Source organism: Caloenas nicobarica, chromosome 14 (genome assembly GCF_036013445.1).
Source record: "Caloenas nicobarica isolate bCalNic1 chromosome 14, bCalNic1.hap1, whole genome shotgun sequence".
NCBI classification, from domain to species: Eukaryota; Metazoa; Chordata; class Aves; order Columbiformes; family Columbidae; genus Caloenas; species Caloenas nicobarica.
Genome location: NC_088258.1, coordinates 7,674,916 through 7,702,032, shown reverse-complemented (window position 1 = coordinate 7,702,032; position 27,117 = coordinate 7,674,916). Strand labels below are relative to the sequence as shown.

General features: G+C 40.1%; 2 protein-coding genes across 4 annotated transcripts in view; one reads left to right on the top strand and one right to left on the bottom strand.

Moving 5' to 3' along the window:
- The window catches only part of CYTH3 (cytohesin 3), a 50,480-nt gene extending 43,929 nt beyond the window's left edge, over positions 1-6,551 (top strand). For both annotated transcript variants that reach the window (XM_065644941.1, XM_065644940.1), the window contains 4 exons: positions 1,889-1,965; positions 2,047-2,118; positions 2,250-2,404; positions 3,028-6,551. In XM_065644941.1, coding sequence (XP_065501013.1) covers positions 1,889-1,965; positions 2,047-2,118; positions 2,250-2,404; positions 3,028-3,100 — 377 coding nt within the window. In that variant the 3' untranslated portion in view covers positions 3,101-6,551. The remainder of the gene's footprint in view (positions 1-1,888; positions 1,966-2,046; positions 2,119-2,249; positions 2,405-3,027) is intronic.
- Positions 6,552-7,265: 714 nt separating this feature from the next.
- On the bottom strand, positions 7,266-27,073 carry USP42 (ubiquitin specific peptidase 42). Of its 2 annotated transcripts, XM_065644513.1 has the most exons (18): positions 26,994-27,073; positions 23,025-23,262; positions 22,057-22,257; positions 20,733-20,843; positions 20,473-20,575; positions 20,238-20,305; positions 20,004-20,074; positions 19,386-19,468; positions 17,111-17,222; positions 16,575-16,715; positions 16,276-16,376; positions 15,675-15,813; positions 14,275-15,009; positions 13,802-13,890; positions 11,640-13,139; positions 10,864-11,156; positions 10,232-10,314; positions 7,266-8,699 (listed from the first exon to the last, which is right to left on the bottom strand). In XM_065644513.1, exons 2-18 carry the CDS (start codon positions 23,251-23,253, stop codon positions 8,580-8,582), a joined length of 4,179 nt encoding a protein of 1,392 aa, XP_065500585.1. In that variant the 5' UTR covers positions 23,254-23,262; positions 26,994-27,073; the 3' UTR covers positions 7,266-8,579. The 2 variants fall into 2 exon arrangements, with proteins under 2 accessions (XP_065500585.1, XP_065500586.1); XM_065644514.1 differs by lacking the exon at positions 10,232-10,314 and having other exon boundaries at positions 8,574-8,699.
- Positions 27,074-27,117: the final 44 nt, after the last annotated feature.

The following is a 27,117-nucleotide window of genomic DNA, read 5'->3' as shown; positions in this document are numbered from 1 at the left end:
GTTAACTTTAGAGAGCACAACCTGAGTTAAAATCATGGCAATGAACATGGGGGTGTATGAAAAACGTCACGTTACGGTGACAGCGCGGACTGTCCCGGCAGTCGTCTTGACTGGGCAGCTGCTTATTCATTGATCTGGAAGTGAGTCAAGCTAAAGTTTGTCAGCTTTCCGTTCCAAGCCTGAATACTTCCTGATGCTTGAACCAGCTCTCAGGCCAGGTGATGGGAATTTTTCTAGTGACTTACGTGCCAGTTTGACTGTTTCTGGAATGCTTTATTTAAGGATCTGTCACAGTGGTTGTATTAAGATGCCACCAGTTCTTCCCTCACTGTCTCCACTCAACCATTCATTCTCTCACAGCTTCTGCATCTTGCACTATTTTGCCTTCTCTTATTTCACCGCACCTGCTTGCAGATTAAATTTTTCTTAAGATGTTTGTGCGTGTAGTGGAAACATAAAGTTTATTGAGTGTGTTGAGCATTGCAGTGTGTTAGCGCTGGTTACCGTGTAGGTCCTGGAACCAGGCAAAAGGAGGACACGACATGCAACGTACTCGGTCTGCAATGCAAACACGTAGTGGGCTGATATCAAGAAATTTCATTATATTCCTAGAGTGGTTCGTTAATATGATTTGGATTATATTAAACAAAAACCCAGCTATCTCAAGTAGAACGAAAAGATTAAAAAAATGTGCTCCTGTCTTGGATTTAGTTATATGACTTGGATTAAATCGGTGTCTTGTGTGTATTAATAGTACTCTTTTATGCATGGGTGTTCAATAGCAAGATCAACTACTGAGATGTTGGGTTAATGAGATTAAATCACTGCTGAATGGATGATGCACAGGTGGTGACATAATCCTGCAGTCAGATAACTATGGTGGAACCAAGCCTGTATATTAATAACACACGAATGCTTTATCTACAATAGTCATTCCTGGAAATGAGTTTTTAAAATAATGTAATTGTGGAATGCTAGACGTGTTCTGAAGCAGCCAACAGCAGGAAGGGCTGAGACAACGTGTGGTTCCAAAAGGAACTGTTCCCTATGGTGGGACATCAGCAGGTATAAGAAAGAGGAGCTCTGTGGTTGCTCTTGTCTAAACTGAAAATGCAGGAAAAATTGGCATTTTTGGAGCAGTATTTCTTCTGTCATGTGTACTCAATGGTGTATTAACCCATAAAGAGAACACGTTTTTAAAATACTAAGTGATGAAAAGTGACTAAACCCAGTATGTTTTGGCATAGGATTTGTTCCTGCTTGACGACACATCATATTTGTTTTGCTAATAATATTTATAAACATCTTATGCACTTGATGTTAAATCTGAAAGTAGAGATAGGGTTCTTAATGACATGTATGCTCATGAGTGGAGTGAAAGGAAGGGGATAAAACTCCCTGAATTTGATTGATGGGACCCTTTCCTTGCACAGACAGGCTGTGGAGAGGGTTGGTCCTGTTGCTGGAACCCGGTGACTAGTTTTGCTGGTGGTTGGCCTCCCTTTGCTGTAGCAGCACTGAATGCATTTCTGAGGACCGTATTCTTATTTTTGATGCAGTAAACAACTGTGGTGGCTTGGACAGGGGAGCAGGTCTGACTGCCGAACTATCGCATTATCTGTATGAGAGGAGACATTTGCAACTTCAGAGCTCCCAGTTGTGTGGCTGGTCAGCAGCACCGTAGTTAATACTGCCTCAGGAGTTTGATCTTCATGCGAGAGTTACAGTAACATGCTCCTTTAACCTCAGCTCATCTGTGCCTGATCCATTTACGATTAAGTAATTAATCCATATTTTGAAAGACAAGAAAAATGGAATTACTTTCTTATCCATTGTTGAAGCCTCGACAGCGACACACGTCTAATTCAGCCGTACCTTTTGGTTGTAGGGGGAAGAGTGAAAACGTGGAAACGGAGATGGTTTATTCTGACTGATAACTGCCTGTATTACTTTGAATACACAACAGTGAGTATGTATTACAGTGAACTTTGTTTGCAATCAGGATATTTAAGTGGCTAATAATGTGGTAATTTTTAAACTTTTTAGGACAAAGAACCTAGAGGAATTATTCCATTAGAAAATCTTAGCATAAGAGAAGTTGAAGACCCTAGAAAACCAGTAAGATATTTTAATTTTTTTTTATAAATGAAGAGTAGTAGACCATATAGAACTTAGACGTAGTGTTAAATTAAGATGTTTGTCGGTTTTGTTTTGTTTTTAAAATGTATTTCTTCATTTCTACCCTCCAGAACTGCTTTGAGCTCTATAACCCCAGTCATAAAGGTCAAGTAATCAAAGCATGTAAAACTGAAGCTGATGGTAGAGTGGTGGAAGGCAACCACGTAGTGTACAGAATATCTGCTCCCACCCCGGAAGAAAAGGAAGAGTGGATAAAATCTATCAAGTGAGTCAAAAGTCGTAAATGTATTTCAGAAATTAAGTGTAAGCTCTTTTTGGAATAAGATACCAAGAGAATTTGCATTCCAACTTGTTTGAAGAATTCTGATATGGCTACGTCCTCCAGGATAAATGACACGCTGTGTGGGGTTGACAAATCAAGATACAAGTCTCCCGTTACTGTCTGGTCCTAAGGCAATAGTGCTACAAACTCAGATGAGGAAAATGTGGATTCTAAATTTTTTTTAAAGCAAGTGTAAAGCCTTGTGTGAATCATCTTTAACCCTGATTTTATTAGATTCTTACTTCACCTAGTAATCAACTTTCGTGACGTGTATCTTAAGCACGTTCACAGTGCAGCTTTAAACTTTCACAGCTTGACTTTGTCTTGTAAGGTTTATAAAGCAGACCCACACTTAAACAAATAATAGTCAAGATGAAGGTATGAACTCGCACCAATCACAGCTGAATAACATCTTTTTCTAAAGAAATATTTGTGATGCTTAGAAGTGAACCATCCGTTATCTTAATAAGAGTGTGGAGTCATCCACAGGGAAAAGAGAACAAAATAGTTTTGGTTTTCAAAAATATTTGTTAAAAAAACCGATGATTACTTTTTTTTTCTTCTAGAGCAAGTATCAGCAGGGATCCCTTTTACGATATGCTGGCAACAAGGAAACGAAGAATTGCAAATAAGAAATAGAACATGATCAGCAACTTGTATAACTGCATCAACCTACAAATGAGCGTGCAGTTGAGTGATAATGTAAAAATTGGACAAACAAAATGAGGATGATAACTGTAATTTTTATATATATATATACTTTACTAAGACACAAAACCGTGACAAGACCTTTCAAGGTAAAGTTATTGGCGTGTAATTTGAAGTAAGCTTCAAATCCCAGAGGATGATTATATTGGAACTTAATTCAACTGAAAACACAGAAGCCTTGTTTTCACTAACATTAGTTACAACTCCAGTTTACTTGGGTTGGGAGGGAAGGAACTCGAAGGTAATAGTAAAATGTCCTATACCTGTTGTTTGAGCACATTTCTGTGAAAGGAGGAGTGATTATAAGATTTTCATCTCTCACTAAAATGTATCAAAAGTACAGTGTGACCTGACCTAGCACTTCATTTTTCTGTCAGCAGAAAACCCACAATCTCAGTATCAGTTTCACAGTAAATGTGTTCTTGTGCGTTTCACAGTAAGTTGACAGCTGTGTGAAGCTTTCATTTAGGATTCGCTCTCTTACCTTTATGGAAGCACCTTTTCTTCTTCAGAAATGCAGCTCAGCAGCAGCCTGGCAGCTGTGCAGGTAACGAGTTGTGCCAAAGGGTTTGGTTGATGTGCGCTGGAATATACGCAGGTCCCAACAGCAAAGGTTTGAGTCTGTAGACGTGACACTAAGTACAGACATGGTTTGATATTTGCTAAAACTCATTCCTGTCTGCTCATACGCTCACAATAAGCAGTAAGATTTAATGACTGGTTTAATCTGCTTTTTATATAGTAACATCCTCCTTGTGTTGTTTTAGATATGTTGTAGTTTAATTAACACTAAGTTACTACTAAAGGAGTAAGATGACATGGCTTGCATGAGTTGAGGCTTTGCATGTGAAAACACCCCTACATAATTTAACATGCATTTTGTGTTTTTTAAAGGGAAAATCCAGGAAGGTGAAATCTTTTTGTAAGATACAGCCCTATATAGTTAAGCAAGCAGGTTTTGTTCCTTTGCTTGATGACAAACTTTGGACATACAGAAAAGTTCAGTATTTTTATTGCATTCTTAAAGGTGATTTTTCAGATCTCTGCTTCAGCAGTTGAAATTGAAAAAGTAAATAGATCTCGGTATTTTTACTTAAAAAATAAAATCTTACACATCGATTACCAAGTGCAACTAAACTCCTCCACGAGCATGTCCTTTTTTTTTTTTTTTTATTTGCTGATCTGTCTGTGGTCCTACTGATAGTCTTTCAGTAACACGTAAACCACTATGGCAGATTTTCCTCTGCTTTTCTATTGATAGCTCACATACCATTCTTAAGGTAAAGCCCCTAATTCTACCAGGGGGGCCAAAGGTGATTTTTTTTTTTTTTTTTTTTTTTTTTTGGACCCTACTGCTTCTGTTTGTATTCAGTTTTTGACAAACTCATTGAACCTGAGCCGTGCCTACTGTGCCAAGGAATGCTTAGAGACCAAATACTTCGTCAAAGCAATTTTGGTGGTTGGAGTTACAGAAGCATCTCTGGATACGCTACAGGGGAATGTGCTGCACTGGCAAAAACACAGACTTGTTCAGTTAATCTGGTTCAAATCTCCTTTTAACTATAAGGGAGAGTCTGTTTCTTTGTTCCTGTCTTACTTATTTGCCTTGTTTTTCATGGGGTGTCAGCCTGTGAGTGTTTTGCTTTATTGCATGTTTGCAAAAAAGGCCAAGAGGAAAAGAACAAGAGAAACTTTTCTACACCTTCGATTTTCCCCAGTGCGTGGAACCGCAATCTGCTTGGGTCAATGCCCAAATCCCAGTACTTTCAGGGGAGTAAAATTCAACCAAAGGAGGTAGAATCCTTGGATAAGTATCAGTGTGGGGACATCTTTGCTGAATGGAACACATGTAAACTGCTTATAGAGACAAACCAAGTTGTATGTCCTGTGTTTGCAAAGCAGCACGATTGCAGAGCTGCTGACGCCGCTCGTTTTGAGTCCTCTGTTCCGCAACTTCGGGGTTTGTTTTCAGGCAGTTCGTACATCGGTTTTGGCTTTGGACAAGTAGATTTGTCATGCAAATAGTGATAAGCCAGAGTCAGTGGTACTAATGAGTGTAAAGGTAAAAAACAGCAAATAAAGTATTTCTAGAGAAATGTGAGATTACAAAAGCATTAGTAAGCCAGGAAGCACTTTTGTATCAATTCTTATCTTCTGAAATATCACCTTCAAGAAAAATCTATTTATTTAACCACGTGAGGATGTCTGCCTATAAGCATGAAGGAAATGCCTTGAGAGTTCATTTGCTGTATTTAGTTTGAAGTTCTTATATCTGGCAGAAATAATTATTTAGAGTAACCTGTAACTGAGAATATTATAGCAGGAAATATATTATTTCTTAGCATTAAAATGCGACATCTTAAACAGCTATTTGTGGTGCTCAATATATCTATCTAATTTACCAAAGCTAATGGAATAGCAGTCTTGTGTGTGATAATATTTGATTTCAGATGTTCTTTGTAAACAGTATTAACAGGGAGTGAAACTGGCCCAAAATTTCCACTGGCCATGAGGCCAGTAAAACAAAGTGGCTTGTGAAAATTTTGGCCAAATCAGGTACTATCCATGAGAGTGAAGAAAAATCTCTCAACCTTTCCCTTTTTTATTGGGCTTCAAGTCCAGGGGTAGCTACCAAGACTGGCTGCTCGGTGGCCTCAAGCGGAGCCTGTTACGGTTTGGCCACGCTGAGGCCGAGTCCTGTGGGGACAGCAGACTTCTCCCTTTCGTTGCACTGAAATTTGCAGAATTCTTCAGCTTTTTTGTTCTGAACGTTGCCCTTCACAGCTACAGGGGCCAGCAGGAGCCACCTGCTGCTTGTGCCACGCGTGTGGCTTTGCTCGGTGTCCGAGCCATTTGGCCACCACCGGCAGCCACGGTGCCAGTGTGAGCAAGGGAGAGAACTGTACATAATACTTAAGCTCAGCTGGACTGACTTAAATTTTACAATATTCTGACAAAATAGGCTCTACATCACTAAACATTTTGAACTGTTTTAAACTGGTACAAAACTGAACCTTTGTAAACTGAGCAGCATTTATAATGCTTCATATATAAAAACAATGCATATTTTTAAGATTTATTACATATCTATGTAGATATGCTTGCTGGAAAAGCTCGGTCTGTTGTAGACCAAACGCTACAAATTAAGACTTGTGGCTTACCAGTTTCATTTCTATATTTTCTTGGAAAATGTTTCTAGCTAGAGTTTAAATATAAAATGTAAATACTGTACAGATATGTATTGATATAAGTATTACTTGGTGTACACAAGTGATTTGCATGACAAATACTCTGTATCAATCATTGTTAAAAATGTGATGTTCTATGTAAATCCACTGCAATATTAATGTTTTCATTTATCATTAAGACCTGTTACTTAAATCTTGAGATTTTCTCAAAAATAAAGTCTGAAACTATACTACTGTATAGCTCCTCATTTACCAAGAATACATGGGAGGCAATTTGGGGGGTTTTTTTTGAGATTAAGGTTCAATTTTGCAGCGTGTGTTGTAATTGCTCATGTAAGTAAAAGGCCTCTTTTCCCCATGGCTAGGCACACCCATTCCAATTGTCGGGTTTAAATTTTCAGAGAGAAAAACCTTCAACTGCAAAATAGATTGTTTCAGTAAAGTGTGCTACATCTCTGAGTGTTACTGCATTAAGAGCTGGTTTCCTCTGAGAGCCACACTCAGTCAAGGAGGTTTTTTTTCAGTTCCCTTCCATGAGTTTCAGTCAAAGGTAAGTGGCGGGAGAAACCAGATCACTGCTCCTGGGGTAGTTTAATTAGACCTTCCCCAATTAGCAGTGGCTGCAGCTGCTGCAGTCCTGCTCTGCTGCTCCGCAGCTCTGGGCTGCAGCGCCCGTCCCCGCGGGAGCTGCTGCTTCTGGAGCCCCCAGCCGAGGTGCAGCGCTCAACACAAACTCCTTTTAGACGCTTCCGCTGGAGTTACTCATCAGACAAAGGACAAGACCCCAAATCTTGGAGCCGGAGGACAAAGGAGGAAAAAAAAGCCAGATACAGGAAAGGTATGTGGTTTCTTTGTCATGTTACTTTATGTAACTTCACATAACCGTTGCCATAGGAACATTATGCAGGGTACACTTATGGTTTGGCTTTATGGTGTTCTCCATGTACCAAAATATTACTCTAAGTATTTAGTAAAACATTAACTTTGCTCCTTTTTTGTTTTCTTTAGTGTCACACACACAGTAAAATCTACTGCTGAGCTTCCAACCTGTTGCCCGGTTTTGGAAGCGTTTAACTTGAAAGGAGAAAGCCTTCTGCATTCTTGTCTAGGCAGCTGGAGTCCCAAGTTACCGATCTTCTCAGGTCACACCGACAGCATCTTCTCACCTACCACTGAAAGGAAGATCTGATTTCTTGAGTATCAAACACACTCTGAAAGCTGTCAATTCACATGACATATTGCATGTTAAATAACTCAAGTAAAACTCAAGTAAAAAATCCATTTTAACTTTGCTGTATTTATATACTATATAAATTTTACATGCTATATATTTACAGTGGGGCAAGTGCTTTTTTTAAAAAAACAAAGATCAAACTTTAGACATCTCTGAACAACACAGCTTGTATAAACCAGACAGATTATTCAGATGAACTGTATTTAATACAGGTTCCCCACTCATCTCCTGATGCAGGACCAGTGAATAATAAGTGCATCACAGTTTGATAGCATTTAATAATAAAAATAAAAATCACAGTATGAATTTGTCTGTAACTAGACACTTCAGAGAGACAAAACAGACAACTGAGACTTCAGACAAGTGACAGTATATTAAGAAAATGTAATAAAAACATATGGAAGAGTATACAAATAGTCTTGAGAGATACATTCAGAACTGCATATTCGTTGTTCCACAATGTTGAAAACCAGACGATTTTCTTCAGATCTTGAATATAACTCAAATGTGAAGTAAATTAGTTTCTAGTGTCAGACATCACAGAAAAAAGATGAGGCTCTTGCAAAACTCTAGTTATTGGAGAGCTCGTGAAATTTTAAATAAGTCTTTAAATTAAATATACAGACTGTCAGTTGCAATTTTTATAATTCCTGGTCGCTCGTGCACCAGATGTCTAACTTGGAGTAACATTACATGAATAACATAAAGTCAACCTGAGTCTGTAATTAAGCAGCATTTGAGATGGTCTATTCCAGGGCATTATCTCACATCAGTGAGATATTTATGTGGTAATTTACAATGTTCAGCAGTTGTAAAAAGTTTCCACCCTTTTGGATTAGAAGTATATTTTAAAAAAGAAAGTCTCAAGTTAAAAACTAAAAAAAAGTTCTTTCATGGTAAAATTCTGTACAGAAATGTTAAGCACCACTTATGACTGGATTGTGTCTTGATGGTAATTGTTTTGATAATAAATTGTAAGTTTTGACGGTCAATATTGGTAATGTTGGGTTTGATGGTAAAAAGTTGTTGGTTTTGATGGCAGAGAGTTGTTGGTTTTGACGGTAGGTTTAGTTGGAGTATTGAAGGCTTCCATCAGTGAGCTCCGCATCTGAAAGACAAAAGGAAGCAGCGTCACTCGCTGTCGCAACATCGAACGCAGAACTACGGCTCGGGGGTTCGATCTCTGCGAGAGAAGCCTCCTGCCTGCACCCAGCTCCACCTGCTCTGCACTACGGGACCCCACCGGCTCCAGAAGGCGCCTCCCTCGCATTTAAACTGACGGCATCTCAGTTCCGTGCTGAGTAGTGAGCTGTACGGAGCGTGAAGACAAAGCTGCCCGCTTCAATAGCAAATAGTAGACCTTCAGTAAATTAAGTTGAAGTTTTGCCTAGACAGCATCCCTGTTTTCCTCACAATCTTGTGGTCAAGCTGGCCAAACCTTACCCACAACACCAGAAGCTTCAGAAGCTTGCCTGAGAGAACACGGAGGAAGGCAGGAAACTAACTGCTTTAAAGCTGCTGCCTCTCCCATCCTGTCTGGGTTTTTCTTAAATCACAAGTTCTCACTAAGCCATTTTCAACCTTCTTAATTTGTTCAAAGTAACATGGGTCCTGGTGAAAAAGCACAACCTAACGATTCCTTCGCAGTTGTTCCTCATCTGGCTCCAGCTTGTTAGACAGGGTTGGTATCTCTAAAAACATGCTGCCACAGCGGCCTTTTTGAGATTAGATTCCATCATTCAGAAGAGCCTTCCTGAGACCCATTTTTTTTTTAAAAAGACAACTGACCTTCCACAAGATGAAGCTCATTAACATCCATGAACTTCATCAAATATTAAAATTCTCAAGACCTGAACAAATTGCTTTCCACAGCCCTCACTCCCCAGTTGTGTTGCAAGCACCATGTCCAAGCGGGGGCTGTCATCGTTTTAATCCATGAACATCCCCCACCTACACTGCCCAGTAACCTCAACGACTGTGTCATGAATCAAGACATCGGCTTCCTTACTATGCTTTTGACTGGTTTAGAAAAAAACAAGTTTGCCATCTGCTGGCCAGAGAATCCACCAAAACCAAGCGAGTGTTCAAGCAGTTGCATTTTCTTCTGTTCAGTTACTGATGTGCCAGTTAGAACAGGAACTCTTTCGGTGCACTAAGGATTATTTTGACGTTGGTATCATAAAAAAGTCTGTTTTTTTACAAAAAAGAGTATTTGAAAGACCTCAATTCAGTCCTCCTTTCATGGGACATGTTGTCAAATTTTATTTCAGGTGTTGAATTTGTTGCAGTGTGCAACCTTCATCAGTGCATAATTCTAAAGCTAATTAATTTAAACCATATTATCTACTAAGAGCCCAAGTCAGGACTACGACAAGCAACAGCAGAGATTTCAGTGTAAATTCAGTCAGGAACTCAAGTTTGTATTTTTTTTTTTTTTATAAGAAGCACCAAACTGACTTTTTTAATATTAAAAAATTGGAAAGACTGGTTTCATCAGTCCACTTATCTGTATTTTTAAGCCTATACTAACAGAAAAAAACCAACAAACACAAAACCAAAACAAAACCCACAACAACACAAACCACAAAACCAGAAAACAAACCCACAAGTAAATGAAACAATAGCAGGAATTTAACATACTCTCCAGATGTTAAATTGCGAAGCGTCCTCTGGAGGGTTAACAACTGTGAATTCAGTGTGCTTAGGAGAAGGCAGACCTACATCTGAAACAACAATATTTCAGTATTATCGCCAACTTCTGTTACTCTGAGTAAGCAGTCAGCACTGTTTCTGTTATGAAATAGCTGAACATAGTATTTTATTTAAATTGATTGCTCTGGCAGTCTTATTTAGGAAGATGGTGTTTCACTACAGCATCACCAGCCTGCAAGTCTCACGTCATCATCTTCCACCTTGACAGCTGAACCTCCTGTCCACCCACTAGATTCTCTTTCAAGATACAGCTGCCCAAGGGTTTTTTTCCTAGTTTGTTGGACTGAATTCTGTAAAGCATCTCACATCTCTCCCACTTGTTTGCCACTTAACCACCAGATGAAATTAAAATTACTTGCCCTTCAACCCCTTTGCAGTTTTATTTCAGACTTCCTTTCTTAGCAGTGATTTTAAAATGCTTTTTTTAAAATATTTATGCAGACCGTTCAGAAGCCATGATATAAAGCAGAGCTTTAGTCACACAAGCATTTAAAGTTGTTTTAAATAATAGTGTCTATGTGAATAAAAAGGAGTCCTGCAAACATCCTGGGGCTCCTTACCTTTCCCATACTCGGTGGCTGTGAGGGAGCTGTATTTCTTGCTTTCCCCTGCACTGGAAGGTTTCCCTTCTTTGTAGGGTTGTTTACTGCCCTGGTTTCGGTATTGCTCACATAAATAATCGCCTGGAGGACAGGATTCTTCCTTCTTCTCCCGCGTCTTCTTCTGGAAATGAGGATCTAAATATTCCAAGTAGCCTTTCAGTTTCCTGATGTGTTTCTTCTTTTTCTTCTTTTTCTTATGTTTGTGATTGTCATTGTCAAAGCGGAGCACAGAGAAATCCAAATCATAAAGTCTGAAGGAGACATGCAAGTTAAAAACAGAAAAACAGATGTAGCGCTTGATGCATATATGAAACATTATTTATTTTACCACAGGTGATGACTTGCAGCACGTCAGCTATTTTGTGGTAATTTCTGCATGTCTAACTTTAGATGCAGCAGCAAGTGTAAGACCTCAGATTGAAGGACCATAGGTCCTGGTTTGCACACAAATTATTAACAGGAGCTAGTTGCGGAATATGTGGAATTAAAAAAAATTGTTGTAACCCAATCAAGAATGGTGTGCGGATGTGATTCTAATGACATGGTCCGGATCTAGTGTTCTAACACAATTCAGCAATATCTTTCCTGTCTTCACTTGACTCACCTAATGACATGATCCCTGGTGAGATTATGCTACAGAAATAACTTAGAAACAATGAAAAAAAGGCAGACACGAGAAACACCCAGAAAAGAACTAGGAAAAAATTGCTGATTATGCTGGAATCCTTGCTTACTTGTAATCCTTCTCTCGATGTTTATCTTTGGACTTCTTTTTCTTCTTGACCTTCTTGTATTTTTTCATTCTTTGGTCATCTATCTTTCGGCATTTCTTTTCTATTTCGCTTCCGCTTCCTTCTGTGTGGCTGTATCTTCTTTTGCCGTTTCGTAGTTTTTCTTTTTCGTTTTCCCGGGAAAAGTCCTCGAAGTTGGCATGAGCTGACAGGGGTGGAAGTGCGTGCCTTTCACGAGGGTATTTTTCAGATTGCTGCTGAGGTACTGAACAATGGTACAAGTTTGCCCTGTGGCCGCCACAGGGATGGACATCGTCCTCTCTGGAGAGTGCGTTGTGAGCCCAGCGGCCCTTGCAATGATAATCCTTGTGTGACCGGCTGTTGTAAGCTTGACTTGATTTGTCAAAGTCTTTATCGCAATAAGAGGACTTCCTCTCTCTACCATCTCTTGCTCCATGAGAAGAATAATAATCATTGTAGTATCTGCATTTTTCCCATCTCCGTGGTTGGTCTTGATAGTATCTTTCTCTGCTCCAAGTTCTCTCTCCTTTGGAATAATAATACCTATTCCTCTCCTGTTCTGTTCTTTCTCTGCTTCGGGATCTATAACGAGAATATTTTCCTGAGCTTTTGCCATTATTTGGACTGTTTCTTTCGTTATGGGAAGATCTGTACTTGCTTTCATTGCAATACTCTTGCTTATGACGGTTTTGCTTATTTGTTTCCACGCTGCGAGAGCATCTCCTCTTGTGGGAATGATCATCTGGTTTGCTTCTGGTTTGCTTCTCCTTCTCCCTCTCTTCAGTATCCGAGTATTCTCTCTTCTTTCGGTAGTGCTCTTTGTCAGTTTTTTTAGAGTCATATATTTTTTTCTTATATTTTTTCCTATGTTTATCTTCTTCACATCTTTTATTACTCAGTCCCTCGTTTTCTCTAGAAAACTGACTCTCCAAAACTTTATCGAGCTTTGTAATAGAGGAGTCATTAACAGGTGGTACCTCTACATAGTTATTAGAAATGTCCTTTGTGTCTTGGCATTTTTCTGTAATATCTAGAGATGCAAGTTTTTTAGAACTACATTCAATGTCAGACTTTATAGAGGAAGTTTGCCCTAATTTCTCTTCACTCTCAGGAGACCCCCTGATATACAAGGGATTTTCTTTTGAAATGAGCTCACGTTCTTTTGATCTTCTTGGTTTGTCTTTGTCTCTACTGTCTTCAGACTCACACTGACCAAGGAATTCATCTGCTGCATCCAGGGATTTTTTTCTAACCTTATGTTGACCATTGATGTTGGGATGCACATTGTCAGCTCTTGTAATACTTTCAGTAACATCTTCTTTGGCAGCAATGCTTTCAGAATTTGGATGAGTAAGAAGATTCTCAACCTCAGACCTAAAGGCAGAAGGAACCTTCCTGGATTCTTCATAGGAAAACAGTGCTTCCATGACTACAGTTTCCATAAGAGCATCATTCTCAGAAGACTTTGGAGGTCCAGGGACACTGCACAAAATAAAAACACATTTTTCACTTGAAAAAGTCCATCTGAAAGATGAATGTTAGGAGTAAAATCCCCTTAAGTAAAAAAATTGGTGGCTATTGGAAAACTCTGAAAGACATTCCCTTTAGAACCCTATTCTTAAATCCTCCTCAGCTCCTAGAGAATGTGGGGTTTTAATCTTGATTCTGCAAGTATTGCATTAAGAAACCCACACCAAACATATCTGGCTCCCTCCACTTGCTGCTCTGAATCACATCAATAGCCAAAACCACTATATTTGCTCTCCCCCAGCTAGAAAAAAGTAAACACAGAGATTTCCCTCTCTCTCAAATGGGAAAGCAGATGGTGGGAATTTATATTCACACATCCTAAGATGGAAAACAAAGGGAAAGATGAATACAGAAAGTATTACAGACAACAGAGAAAAAAAAAAAAAAAAAAGAAGAAGAACGTTCTATAAAGAAACAGTAGTTTTCCAGGAAGCATCCACCTGTATTTAATATCAGAACAATATACGCTCAGTGCTGATGTTTGCAACACTAGATGTACAGTGTGGAATTCTCTGGAGTGGTTTAAATCTTTCTATTAAATAGTGTTATTAGACAGGTAAAACAATTACAAATTTGCATGGAGTCTTGTTTTAAGCAGAGTGTACTCCTTTTACCTTATGTCCTCCGACAAGCTGTTCAATTGGCTATAGGTAAGAGATTCTAAGATTATGTCTTGAGGAACTGGTGACAGAGCTACAGGCATCTACAATTAAAACGCAGAAGTTAACAGACAGAAAAAAATATTAGCTTTAGCACAAAACTGTTTGCAAAGTTTCTACATTAGATATAGATCACTTTGAATTATACATGCTACCCCCATTTTACACATCGTCCCACTCACCCCACCCCCCAAATATATTTACAAAATTTATGAAGTATTATCTCAGCTGAACTTCTCTTAGGTTGACATGTTCTCATATGTCAGCTCAGCTCTGCAAATTCTAATGGAATAATAGGACAAAGTGTTATGATGAAACTTGTGCTGTGTGTTTTCTTGGTATTTCACACAAATTGAGAACATTATAATGCACCTGAATACCGAATAAATCATAGGTGGGAAATTCTAGATAGAACAAGCATAACTCACTGTTTCAAGCAATCCATTAGTTTTAGAAAAGAAAATCTCAGAAGGTTTAACAGGTGGGACTTGGCAAGTTGAATCATTAAGTTTCAGTCCATTTTCCTTAGATTCCTTATCTAAACTAATAGCACCATTTACTGAATCATTTTTTGGCAGATCTTGTGGCCATCTTTCTTCTTCAGCGTTGGGACAGGAAGAATGGGAATTCTGCAATGTACGAACAACCTTTCCGATCAAAAGTCCATTAGAAGATATTAGGCTGCAATTTCTTTTAAACAAGCCCTTCGAATCCTCAGATTTTCCTGAGGATTCTGCGCTGTACAGGACGGTGTTATCCGAGCCGAGATTAGGATTTCCGTTCACTGTTGGCTCAAACAACATTTCATCGGGAACTTCTTGCTTGGAAACGTTAGTAGCGACTGACATAGTAGATGCATTTGAGGTAGACTCCGCTGCGGAGGAATTTGTGATGGTGGAAGAAGGAGCAGGTTTGCTTAGATCCTCATCCTCCATAGCGCTGGTAAGACAGTCAGGGTGTGACACAGTCTGACGTGCAGGTAATTTGTTGTGAATACTGATAGTGATCTTCTGGTTTTTTGATGGGTCGGTAACTGAAGGCCTGGTAATTGCCCAGTTCTGAACACAAGCTGTCGGCGGAGCTGAGGACGGTCTTTTTAGGGTGACCCCAACGGTATTTGGATCCTCTTTCAGGGGTCCATTCCCATTTAAACGATTTGAATTCTGTATTTAAAAAGAGATTTCAAGATGGATATGTGCAAACGCACAGCATTTAAAGTTTAAAAACACGAAGTTCTCCTACTAAATATTTCTACAAATTGCCACAACACCTAAGAAAAACACCTCCCTTGAAATACAAATGTGAGTCCAACAAGTCTGTTTAATTCCTGCTTTTGGTTTACTGCATATTGGTATCAAATGAGCATAATTTTTTAAACCCACTCAAACAAGTTAACATTGACTAAAGCTGCTCTCAAACATGTTTATTTTTCCCCTTTAAACATTCCCTGAAAACACTGGAATAATTGTTCTGGTATGCAGGAACAAGACAATTTGTTTTCACTGTCTCAGCTACAGTTACACTGATTGGGGGAATTTTTTTAAAAATTATTTAAGCATTAGTAGGCTACTTAAATTGTCTCAAAAGCATGGTTCTCAGGACTTCAGAAAGCTGAACTGGAAGTAAAAAGAAATGAAGTAGCACGGCTGAACAATTTAGGATTAGCCACTGTAGGAATAATTCTGGCTGCAGCACAAGGGCTGTGAAGAAAGCTGCAGTGTGGGAGGGAAAATAAAACTTGGATGCTAAAATATAGCAACAAAAAACCCCACACCAAACCCAAAACCCACTATCAATTTGGCACCATTATCTGACCCCCTCAAATTACCTTAATCATATGAGGAGGAAGCCGTGGTCCCATAAATCCAGCCTGTTTACTATTAGCCCCCCGCTGACCAAGGAATGAACGGGGATAAGACGGAGCTGGTAAATAAAACGCGCGTTCTCCGAGGGTCAGATCGTAGCGCCTTGGGAAAAGAGCAGTGATCTTAGTTTAGAGTTTTTCTTTCAGCCTAATCTTGGATTAAACCTCATCCTATAATTTTATAGGAACAGTTTATAAGACACAGAAGACACATAAGGAAGACTTAACCAAGACTACAAACTGAAAACTAGATAATGGTCTTCCTACAATGACTATCCTTTTCAGAGCAATAACTCATCCTTACACCATCTATGGCCTTAATTTCTCCTCTTTTCTGAATTAGCCAGCTACAGAGAGCAGATACGTAGCAATTTACACAAATGCAGCAGTTTAAGGCCCAGCAATGAAAGATAATAAATGACATGGGAAATTTCAGGTTAGACAGAACTGAGTTATACAAATAGCAATCTTTTCCTAGGACAGGAAGAAAAACACTTGAAAAGAAGACAAATATCAGTAACAGGAGAGTAAACATATTCTGAACACATTTAGTTTTTGTTATTACCTGATATAAAAAAGTACATAAGCTTGCTGATTGAGAACTGTTTTGATATCAGAAAGATCTACTGATGCGTCATTCATTCTATACCAAAGTCCATTACCAGCCTGCAAATAAAGACAATTATATCTTTACAGGAATTGCATGATTTCCAAATGACATCACAGATAAAACACTACAGAACAAAACAAATCAAACAAAACATATAACGCAAGCTTTTCCCCTAAAAAGAGCTGCTACCAGTAAGATTTTAATTTCTTTGTCAGCACAGATTCTACCCTGTTAGAAATCAAGCTGGTATCTACCTTTATGAAACAGAGATAGTGTCCTGCGTTACAGTTGAAGCCACTATGTACAAGAACTGCATATAACGCGTAGATGAGTGGTTCTCCTATTGATTGGGACATATATGCTCGAAGATCCAAATACTCAGGATATTTTACATCCTAAAGAAAAACCAAGAAGATTCAAAAATTATCCTGAAATACTTAATGGGATGAGAAAAACAATTCTAAAAACACAGACTAGGATTACATTAATATATATTTTTTCATTTAAAAATACTATTCTCATAAACAACATTTAATAATTTAAATTGCAGATAATTGTTTTCTACAGAATTAGCTCTTTAAGAGTAAGGCATACTCTTACAGTCACCCAGCAATTTTACCATTATTAAAAAAGAAAGAAGCAGCCATAGTTGTTATATCGACTTTTCTTAGACTATAGTTATTGGTCTGTAGTTACTGCCCGCAAACATTAACAACTCTTAAATGAGCATTCATCTTTCAGAAATCTCCCATTCCAAGACGACAATGTTACATGACAGCTGTAAATGTACCTTGTTGATCTTTCCACCTGTAAAATTTGCAAATCTTTTCAGTGATATTGTGAGAACGTTGGAAGAACGATGTATCGTGTACCTCTTTGATGCAGGAACCATCTTTTTACACCTTAAAAACAAGCACAGACAAATGTTTAACAGCAGATTGTCCCCCTCCCCAAAAAAGACAAACAAGTTTTAATCTCTCACGGATGCTTATGCTATTTGAATGATATTTATTTGCATAATACGTTTCTTCTATTCATAAACCCATACACTGCATTTCAGGTTTGTTAATAGAAGATAGCAGGATATAAGAGGACAGCTCTACAGAACAAATAATAAAGGGTTTAGAACATTATCTTTTGATGGCCAAACACATGTCTGAACATGTATCTTTGTTATGCCAAAAAGCTGAGGCTCGCCGACAACCTGGTACAAAGCAGGACCAGGAATCTCCACTGCAGCACATCAGCAAAACAAGGCAAGGTACCATGTCTTGTTACACCAGAGTGGCAATTTTGAACTCCTTCTGGATACATTCTTTCAGCTTTCTGCTGAAATGCAAATGTTAAACGTGGGACAGCAGAGCCCCGGTCTGCAGGACTGCAAACTGCAAATAATTTCCAAAATGGATAACATAGCAAGGAAAAATTACAATGGAAGGAAATAGTCACTCTGCGTGAGAGTGACATTGGACAGTGGTAAATCTTCATGTACTGAGGGTGTCTGGAAAGACACTGAAGGCACCTGCAGTCCTTCAATAAAACTGTTATTTGTTTGTTTCAGTGTGCACTCAAAGGTCTGACACACATGGTAAGCTGTGAAATTCCACTGTAGCACCGCCTGGAACAGGTCAGTGTACATCATCAAGAAAAATACTGTTGACAGTTAACAAACAGAAAGAATTAAATAATCTATTTTCAAATTCTGATGTCAAAATACAAAGCAGAGAATTCCAAACTAATGGAGAATGCCTGTGAACAAAAAAAAAAAAAAACAAACCCACCCACGAAACTCACCCAGATTAAGAAAAAAAAGTTTTATAAAATTCTGTGAAACTTGCAATTAGATACAAAGTTTTGAGGCAGTAATCTTTATTAGAAAAATTCATGGCAGAAAAGGAAAATGGCAATCAGAAAAAAACCTTAAAACTAATAGAATAGTTTACCAGCAATGGAAAAGATACTGTACACATGCTAAACCATTCTTTTTAAACTCACAAAACAACTGAAACTTCTGATTTTATATATGACTAAACTGATCACACCCCACAATAATGAAGGATCATGCAATTCAGATGTGAGGTGCTTATTACAGTTATCCTACTCTTCCTCAACCATAATCTGTAAACTATGAGAATTCTTCGTACATTACATGTTGCTTGCTAGGATCCACAGACTAAAATGAACCTGGGATTAAATTGCTGTAATAGCCTATTGGATCCTCTTCATTCAACATCTGCATTCAAATGTTCTAATTAACTTATGCTTTTCCAACAACAAAAAGCAGGTGTTGCATCTTTCATTTAGAAGGATCAGACTGCAACGTTACAAAATCAAGCCTGGCCGTCTTTGCTTTTCTGAGTTTATGCTTGAATAACAACTTGTTTTGCCAAAATATACAATGCTCTTACACACGCAGAAACATTTTACATATTGATCAGCATACAGGACATCCTAACTCCATCTGCTTTCACTAAGCACAGGTTAGGTTTACGATGGCTCATTTCAGACCACTGTAGTCCACAGATTTTACAATTCAAGAACTGCACGAGACATTGTTCGATGAGCCAGCAGAAGCTGCTAATGTTAATTATCACTGAGTCTGTGCACGTTCACCAAGACCCAACCTCACTTTGTTCCACCTTCAGGAAGCTGATGTTGCCTCTCACCCCAAATCCTTGTCCACAGCTCCATGCTTCAGATCACCACTACTTATCAGACATGTCTTTAACTGTCGGCCATGTGAATATTTCCCTGTGCAAATTCAAACTTACAAAGGCTGACGAGCCCCAGCATGGACAATACTATGAATAAAAGTCTAATGTGAGCTAATGGCCACAACGCTTATGTTTCCAAATACTCAAACAGAAACACTAAAATTACTCTCCCAGAAACAAATGTATTATTTTCCAAGCTTTGAATTATTTCAGTGTATTAGCTGTATAAACAAAACTAAATGAAAGAGAGTTGTGTATCATCTTATTTCTAAACGAAGTCAAAAGATAACTTATGATCTAAGCCATGCAACACAATATCTTGTATTAAGATGGAATTAGAAATAATCTTACTTGCTACACTTATAGCTATTTTCACCATCAAGTTGTTCCGGTTTCACAAACTGTTCTAGAGCTCGGGTGACAGACGTAACTGCCTGGATGAGTAAGAAAGTAGAGCACAAAGTCACTGAAAATGCAAAATTTTGAACGCTTACTAGTAGTTTATGAGAAAACCTTGCTAGTTCATACTTAAGTGACCTGCTGTGAACCAGCAATCACTATGAAGGAGGCAGAAACAGAATACACTGAACATTTCCCTCATTTGAAAATTATTCTACTCTGAATTAATAAATTTTGCAATACCACAGACAGCATCTGCAGTATGCTTTGGCATCAGTAATGAGAACAATCAAACCCATCAGTCTAACAATAGATGTATATTGAAGTAGAATAATCCAGAAGAATGACAGTATCGTTGTTTGTGTAGATATAATTATTTTTCCAGCTTAAATCCAATGCAAACATGGAGACCATTTACATGGCTTCCACAGAAGAACAATGTGAAATCCACTCCCATCCACCACCAAGCTCTTTTGTTTTAACAGTACATGCTCTCAAGTAAAATGAGCTTATTTTAGAAAGCTCTAAAAGTCTCTGGACATCTCGACCCATATTCACAAAACATCTTACCTTTATATCCAAAGTAATATCGAGGAATGGCTCGTATGTATCTGAAACTGCTTTGCAGTTCAAGCACTTCACTGGAATCAAAATACAAATGCTTAACAATATGCAAAGGAGACCAAATGTGCAAATTTAAATTATTAATACGCATTACTTTAGTCAAACTACAAACTCCTTTACTACAGACAGACAAAAAGACATAGACCAGTTTCATAGGATAGTAAGATTTTTAAAAAGTACCTCGGGATCTTAGATATCCTCCAAATATTTGATAAATAAGTGTGGTGGCTTGAGAAGATCTGTCTAATCTGGAAATAAATTATAATCACACCTCAGAAGATTGAAGGCACAGAGTTAACTCTTCAAACAGTTTTCTTTTTATAAAAAACAAGGACACAGATTTTAATTTATGAGAGTAAATAAAGGAGTATAAAGGGGCTAGAGAACATTTAAAAATTAATTTGTTTATGCTTACTTGGTGCTTCCATTCAAACAAGCTTTCTGTAAAGCATCAACAGTGAAGCATAAGAATTCATGTGCATCCTCTTGACTGCCAAAATGGAAATGTTTTCCTATTCCTAATAAAAAAGAAAGTTATTATATTTACTTCATAAAATGAAAAAAGCTTGTATTTCTAAACTCTCTCTTCTTTAAAGTATGAAAATAATTTATATGCAAAGAAGTCTTTGAATAATTAAAAAATATCAAAAATTAAAACTATCTGAAATGACTCACTTTTAAGGCCATTGATAACGGATGTAGGTTTGATGGCATTATTAGAGCAACACAGGACTTGATTAATGTGAGTTTCCATGGTGCACATCATACAAAAACCTTCTACATGACCTGAGGAGTGAAAGAAGAAAGCATCCCAGTCTAGTCAAATATACATTGCTACAAAAAAACATTTAAGTTGTAGGTACAATGTTCACTCCCTATGCTACATTCTCTTCTCCTAAGGTGTCAATATCCCAACAGTTCTGTGACATTTTATTAAGCAGAACCGTATAGAATAAAAGTGTCAATTAATTCTGTATTACAGGGCATTTCCCAATGAGAAATGTAAATAACTATTGCAATGTCATTTTTTTGCAGTCTGACAGGAACGTGAACTCCCCAGATTGCAGAATATATGAGGAAACAATATCGACATTGATGATACAGCACTAAGAGCAAATGTGTGTTATTTTCAGCACACTGCTGTTAGGTGAGCTACATGACACAGAGCTAAGGATCCTCTGGGAGAGAGGAAAGATTAAAGTAATGTATGTGTTAGTATTTCTGCCCTCCTTTTTGCAACAGGATTCTTAACTGATAATTTTTATATATGGCAAGAACACACAGTTAAATTTCTAGGAATAAATACTAAAATACCAGACTAGAAAGCACACAGGTGCCTTCGTAAAAATACACATACATGGATATGAAAAGAAGCTCCTAGGCTTAAATAAATTCAAATATAAAAATATAAACAAAGAACATAAATTTGAGGGTTTAAAAGATACAAAATCTTATTTAGAATAAAATCAACCTAAATTTTATTTAAATTGCACACAAATTTCTAATTGAGTTTATAAAAGATTAGCTCATAGTGCTTTCTAGGGTGGTTTTTTTCCTAATGGCTCAACAGTGAACATACCATTTACCACAGTATTCGTGCATTACAGTATCTAGGCTGCGAAGACCAAGAATCTACGACGTCAACATCCTAAACTTTTTCACTTTTCTACTAGCAGGAAACCCAAATGCCAAATGTTCTTCAAATGTCTTACTTTACGATGCACTTCATTATTCACATGAAGCAAGAAATGACCCTTTTTCGAAGTTTTACTATGGTGCATTAAATGAATAAACACAATTTATATGCTCTTCTGAGCCTCCTATTAATATAATCATAGAATCATTTAGGTTGGAAAAGACCTTTAAGATCACAATCAAAGCCAGCTTCTACAGATAAAAGAGGACAACCAAGAGGTTTGTTTTTTTTTTTAACAGAATCACGGTTCTTTCACATTCAGAGCTGTCCAACAGATTTATAACAATGTGAGAACATACTCACATGACCGGGTGTGCTCAAGGGAAAGCATGTAATTGGCGAGAGGCGGCGTGTAAGTCAAACATTGCAGAGTAGAATTAAGGAAACATGTGTTGCCGAGATTCTGCAGCCCAACTCCGACACTTTGTGTTTGTTGCCAATCCATACAAATTTTCTCAGGTGGAAAAAGAATCCTTTGTGGCGGGGCAATTCCGTCATTAACAACTGCAAGAATATTATATTTTAAAAGAGATGTATTGCTTTAGTTTTAAAAAAAGGATATTCAAAAAGTAGCATTCTGCAGGAGCACCCAGAAGAACCAGCTATACTCCAAACCACAAAACCATACAACACTGCCACTCAAATTTGCTGGTAAACATACTGTTTCGGACAATAGTTTATTCAGCTTTTAACACAAGGCAAACTACCACTCTGATTTAAGGAAGTTTTGCCAGGTTTCTTTCCATCTATAGTCTTTAAGCTGATTATTAATTCGATTTTTTTTTTCCTTATTGTAACTTAAACCACAATCTTAACCTTGTAATTATACAGTAATAAATATAACAACTAAGACAGAAAAATAAGCAAGTAACTAGCACAGAAGGTAACCTTACAGAATCAGACCTCTTCCTGAGCAGTGTTATCATTCAAAGACTTGTGAATAATGGAAGCCATGAATAGCAATGGTAAAATGTACTTTTCTCTGCAGAACACTAAAAACTTGGATGAGTCTGTGTATCATAAAAAGCTCTCCGTAACTGACTGGAAATAGATCAAAACTAAGTTACAAATAGATTGTAAATAGATAAAGCTAAGTTGTGCAACACCAGTCACTTCAGTTGCCTTAGAGGATTCACAAAATTGAGTCCACTACTGAAGTCTTTATTCGTCATAGTCTCATTTTATAGCATTGCAACAAATAAGAACTGCATTCTCTACTTTTGTTCTGCTTTGTTTTTAAGAAAAAGGGGGAGGACGGAAGAAGTACTTACCTAGATCTCTTTGGGCAAAAGGCTTAGATTTTTGAGACGATCTACAATAAATAGCACCTCCGGGTCCTTTGTCCACAGAGACTTTGTTTGGATCTTCTGCAGGTGGTACCCGGCCCAAATTTGCGGTGCGTGATGTCATTTTCTTAGTACGGGGTTTCTTAGATTTGTCAGACCGCCTCGATGACGATTTTTTAGATTTTGAAGATTTTGGCTTGTTAACTATGGTCATTGTTCATATCTGCAAGAGAGGCAAAAGTTCTGGTTGACAGAAGAACATCAAGAAGCGTTCCAGAAAGAAAAGGACAAAAATCCTGTCTCTTAGTCTCAAAGAAATAACTTGAAAAACTAAAAAGCCGATAAGAATGATGAAAAAACAAAACAACCACAAAACCAACCCAAAACTAAACACATGAAGTAGCACTGGTGACTGGTGACATTTCTTACACTTTCACAGGATTTTAATCCATTACAGTTATAAAGACCTTTTTCTGTTGTTTGTTTGAGGAGCTGTGAACAGTGGCACACCCAAGTGCCGGCCTGTTGAGATCCAGAAGGAGGGGATGGGACATAGCTCTGAGAAATCTTGGGAAAGGAGAGCAGGAAAACATTGATAAATTTATTTCCATCTGGGTTTATTCTGCCCCTCCACGAAATATTTGTTTGGATACAATTTTGGCAGCAGTACTTGTGGTATTTTGCACCAATCACATTTACAACTCTTACTATCAATGAAAAAGTTGAACCAAAAAGCATCTTTTTCAGTTCTACTTATGTAAAGTTGTACACTTTCCCCTGGCAAAACAACAGAGGAATGCAAGCTATAAAAAGGAAATGCTAAACATAAAAGAAAGCAAAACAAACCCTCAGCCCTCAAGGACAAATGCAATAACTGATATTAAGTCCTGTTTAAAATGCTGATTAAGTTTCAAGATGGTACCTCTTTAAATATGTGTAATTGTGTGTGCACGGTAAGCCGCTGAATGATCAATTATCAATTTCTATATGTAAATTTTTGCTACTATGTTACCATAGCACGTCGGGCCTTTTTAAGTTTAGGGAAACCATAAACTTAACTGAGGATTTAAAGCAGCTTTGTTATACTGAAATAACTGAGAGAACAAAGCATAAAGCAGTTTCAGATTTATGGCACAACTTGATTGCTATTGATAAAACGTAAGGTAGATTAAACAATGCACACTAAATTAGAGAACTTCTAGTCTCACGAATGACAAATTATGTGCAAAGCCTCTAATTAGATCTTTTTTCCTTTAAATCTTCAATTCAAAATCCGCTCTATACGCATTTTCCATTTCTCAGACGATAATACACAAAGCTGGAAAATTCCCTTATTTTACTGACAAATGAAGACATCCTTGTCCCTTTGGAAAACTAAGATGACAGTTCGGGTAAGATCCACTCTTCAAATTGCAGATACCAGTGGCATCTCTATTTTCCAATTGAAAGGGGAAGTGTTTCCACAACATATTTAAAGCATATTTGCAGGGCAAAAAACAGAATCAAGACTGTGGTGAGTGGCAAACAGAAGAATATTATCACAAAAAAGCTTGAGCATTATATTGACCAATGAGGTAAGCCCTATGTATTTTTTTTTGACAACTGAGGGATACAGTACCAGATATCTGGCACCATACACAGCAAATATCAATGCTAGTAAGAATAAATCAGATCCACCACTTTTTCAAAATATGTCAATATTTGGACATAACATCTCTGACAAAGTAGTACAAAAAACTATAAACATTGATATTTTTTCGTCTCCCATTTTTCAACATACACACAAATCCTGTCCCTATACCACTGCTGAACATGAACTTACGTTGCCGTGTGTACCAAGTGTTAGTTCCCTGTGCTGATGTCACAATAGAATTTTCTCACCATGACGCTGAAAAGTTACTGCCCTTCCATTGGAGCCTTGCATCAGTGTTGTTTAGATTTTTTCAGCAGTCTCATTACAAAACACATCAGCTATGACCTGGTCCTAAATATTTATATTTTGTCTCCCCTTAGCACACAATAAATCACAGCTCAGGAAGATTTCATACAAGATCCCATTCACAAAACTGCGTTTAACCAGGAAGTAGTGATTATGCATTTGTCTCATTACAAAATAAACATTCTCAGCATCGACTGTAAAAAAAAATAAAACATACATGCACAAATATACCTGGGTAGAAATAAGAAGCAACAGAAAACTACTATGGCATAGATACGAAGACCAGGCACGTTTCCATCTCTAAATTACAAACTACACTTCCACACCTCAACACTACTGTAAGCAAAAAAACCAACCAAAACACAAAACTAAAGGAAACGCACACACGCTGCACTAGTTTTGCTTTCATTGAAAACCAGCCCAGCCACCAAGCCGGGACACGCGAAATTAATCATCACTTTGCCCTTAATTGGAAGCCAATTATGTACGTGAAGTACAAAATAACTTTACACATTCCTTGCCCCGGTGAGCAGCCGCTTCTCGGTGCAGGCGGCTCTGGCGGCGGCGCCGCGGGCGCCCGGGAGCCGGAGCGGCGGGACGACCCCGGTACCTCAGCTCACCCCCGGTACCTCACCCCCGGTACCTCACCTCACCCCCGGTACCTCACCCCCGGTACCTCACCCCCGGTACCTCACCCCCGGTACCTCAGCTCACCCCCGGTACCTCACCCCCGGTACCTCACCTCACCCCCGGTACCTCACCCCCGGGCCGCCCCGCGTCCTTCAACGCCTCCTAATAGCCCTGTTTAAAATCAAACCGTCCGCCTCCGACGCCCTTTCATTACCAGTGCTGAGCTGGAAGCGCCAACCCGGCCACGCTCTGCTCTGCCTCTCTGAAGGGCTGTGGCTCCCGAAAACGCTTCGGCAGCCCGAGGCGCCCGGCGGCTTTGGCGGGCGGGCACAGCCCGCCTGCACGCAACATGTCCGCGCTCCGGAGCGCTGAGAGCCCGAAGACACACACACACAAAACAAAACCGGCCCCCACACGCAGGCGAGGGGGCCGGGAAACGGCTCTGAGGGCGCCCCCGCTTCCCCGCGCCTCGCCCTTCTCCCGCCAACTCGCACACCGACACAGCGCCTCGGGCCCGCGGCTCCCGGCCCAGCCGGGGGCAGGCCTAGCAGCGCGCCGGGCCGCCTCAGCGCCCGCCCTCCCCATCTTCACCTTTCCGGGCCGGAGCCCGCGCCTTCCAGACCGTCCGGGGGCAGGTCCGCGGCAGACAGCGCCCAACGGCGACTCCGTGCCCATGGCAACGCGGCGGGGGGGGCGGGGAGCTCGCGCTGCGGGAGGGGGGAAGGGGAGACGAATCGAACCCGGACCCTCCGAGCGGGCGGCGGCAGGCCCCGCGGGGAGCCGCCGCCTCGCCGAGCGGGGAACAACGCCGCGCCTGGCGGGGAACGACGCCGCTCACGCCGCGGGACTCGGGGCGAGGGGAAGGCGGCCGCCCTCCCGCCGGCACCGGGACGCGGGGAAGCGACGCCGAGTCCCCGCGCCGGCAGCAGGAGGAGGGAGAGGCAGGCGGCGGGCGGGCGCCGGCGGGAACACGGCGCCTATAACGGAGGAGGCAGGCGCGGAGCGGAGGCATCGCGCCGGGCACCGTCACCCCCACCGCCGCCGCGCCGGGAGGGGGCCGGTCCCGCCGGCCCAGGGGGTGGTGGCGGCGGCGGGGCTGGGTCCCTCCGCCGCGTGCTGGGGACGGCGCCCCGCCCCGCCCGGGGGTCCCACCCCCTCCGGCTGCCCGCCAGCCAGGAGGGCAGCGGCCGAGAGCCCGGCCGGCGCCCCGGCGGGGTGGGCAGGGCTGGGCTGAGCCGGCGGCTCCCGCCGGTCGCTTTCCCTTCCCTTTCCCGGGCCGGCCCCTCCCCCCCGGCCCATTGATTTCCAGGCAGGGAGGCGCACGCGGCGCTGCCGGGCCGTGCCAGGCCGCCGCCAGGCCCGACTCTGCCCCCCAGCCCCATTACCTGGCTCGGCCCCGCTTGACTCGGCGCTGCCGGGTCCCCCTCGCCGCAGCCCCCGCCTCAGCCCGGCCCGCTCCGCCTACTGTTACAGCCCGTCGGGGAACAATGACGTCCCTCCGCCGGCCTC

Coding starts and splice junctions, on each gene's coding strand:
- USP42 (XM_065644513.1), bottom strand. CDS start 23,253: ATGACCATAGTTAACAAGCCAAAATCTTCAAAATCTAAAAAATCGTCA. Junction 20,844..22,056: donor CCTTGAGCACACCCGGTCAT/GTGAGTATGTTC, acceptor TTCACTCCTCAG/GTCATGTAGAAGGTTTTTGT. Junction 13,140..13,801: donor AGCTTGTCGGAGGACATAAG/GTAAAAGGAGTA, acceptor TATTTTGTGCAG/TGTCCCTGGACCTCCAAAGT.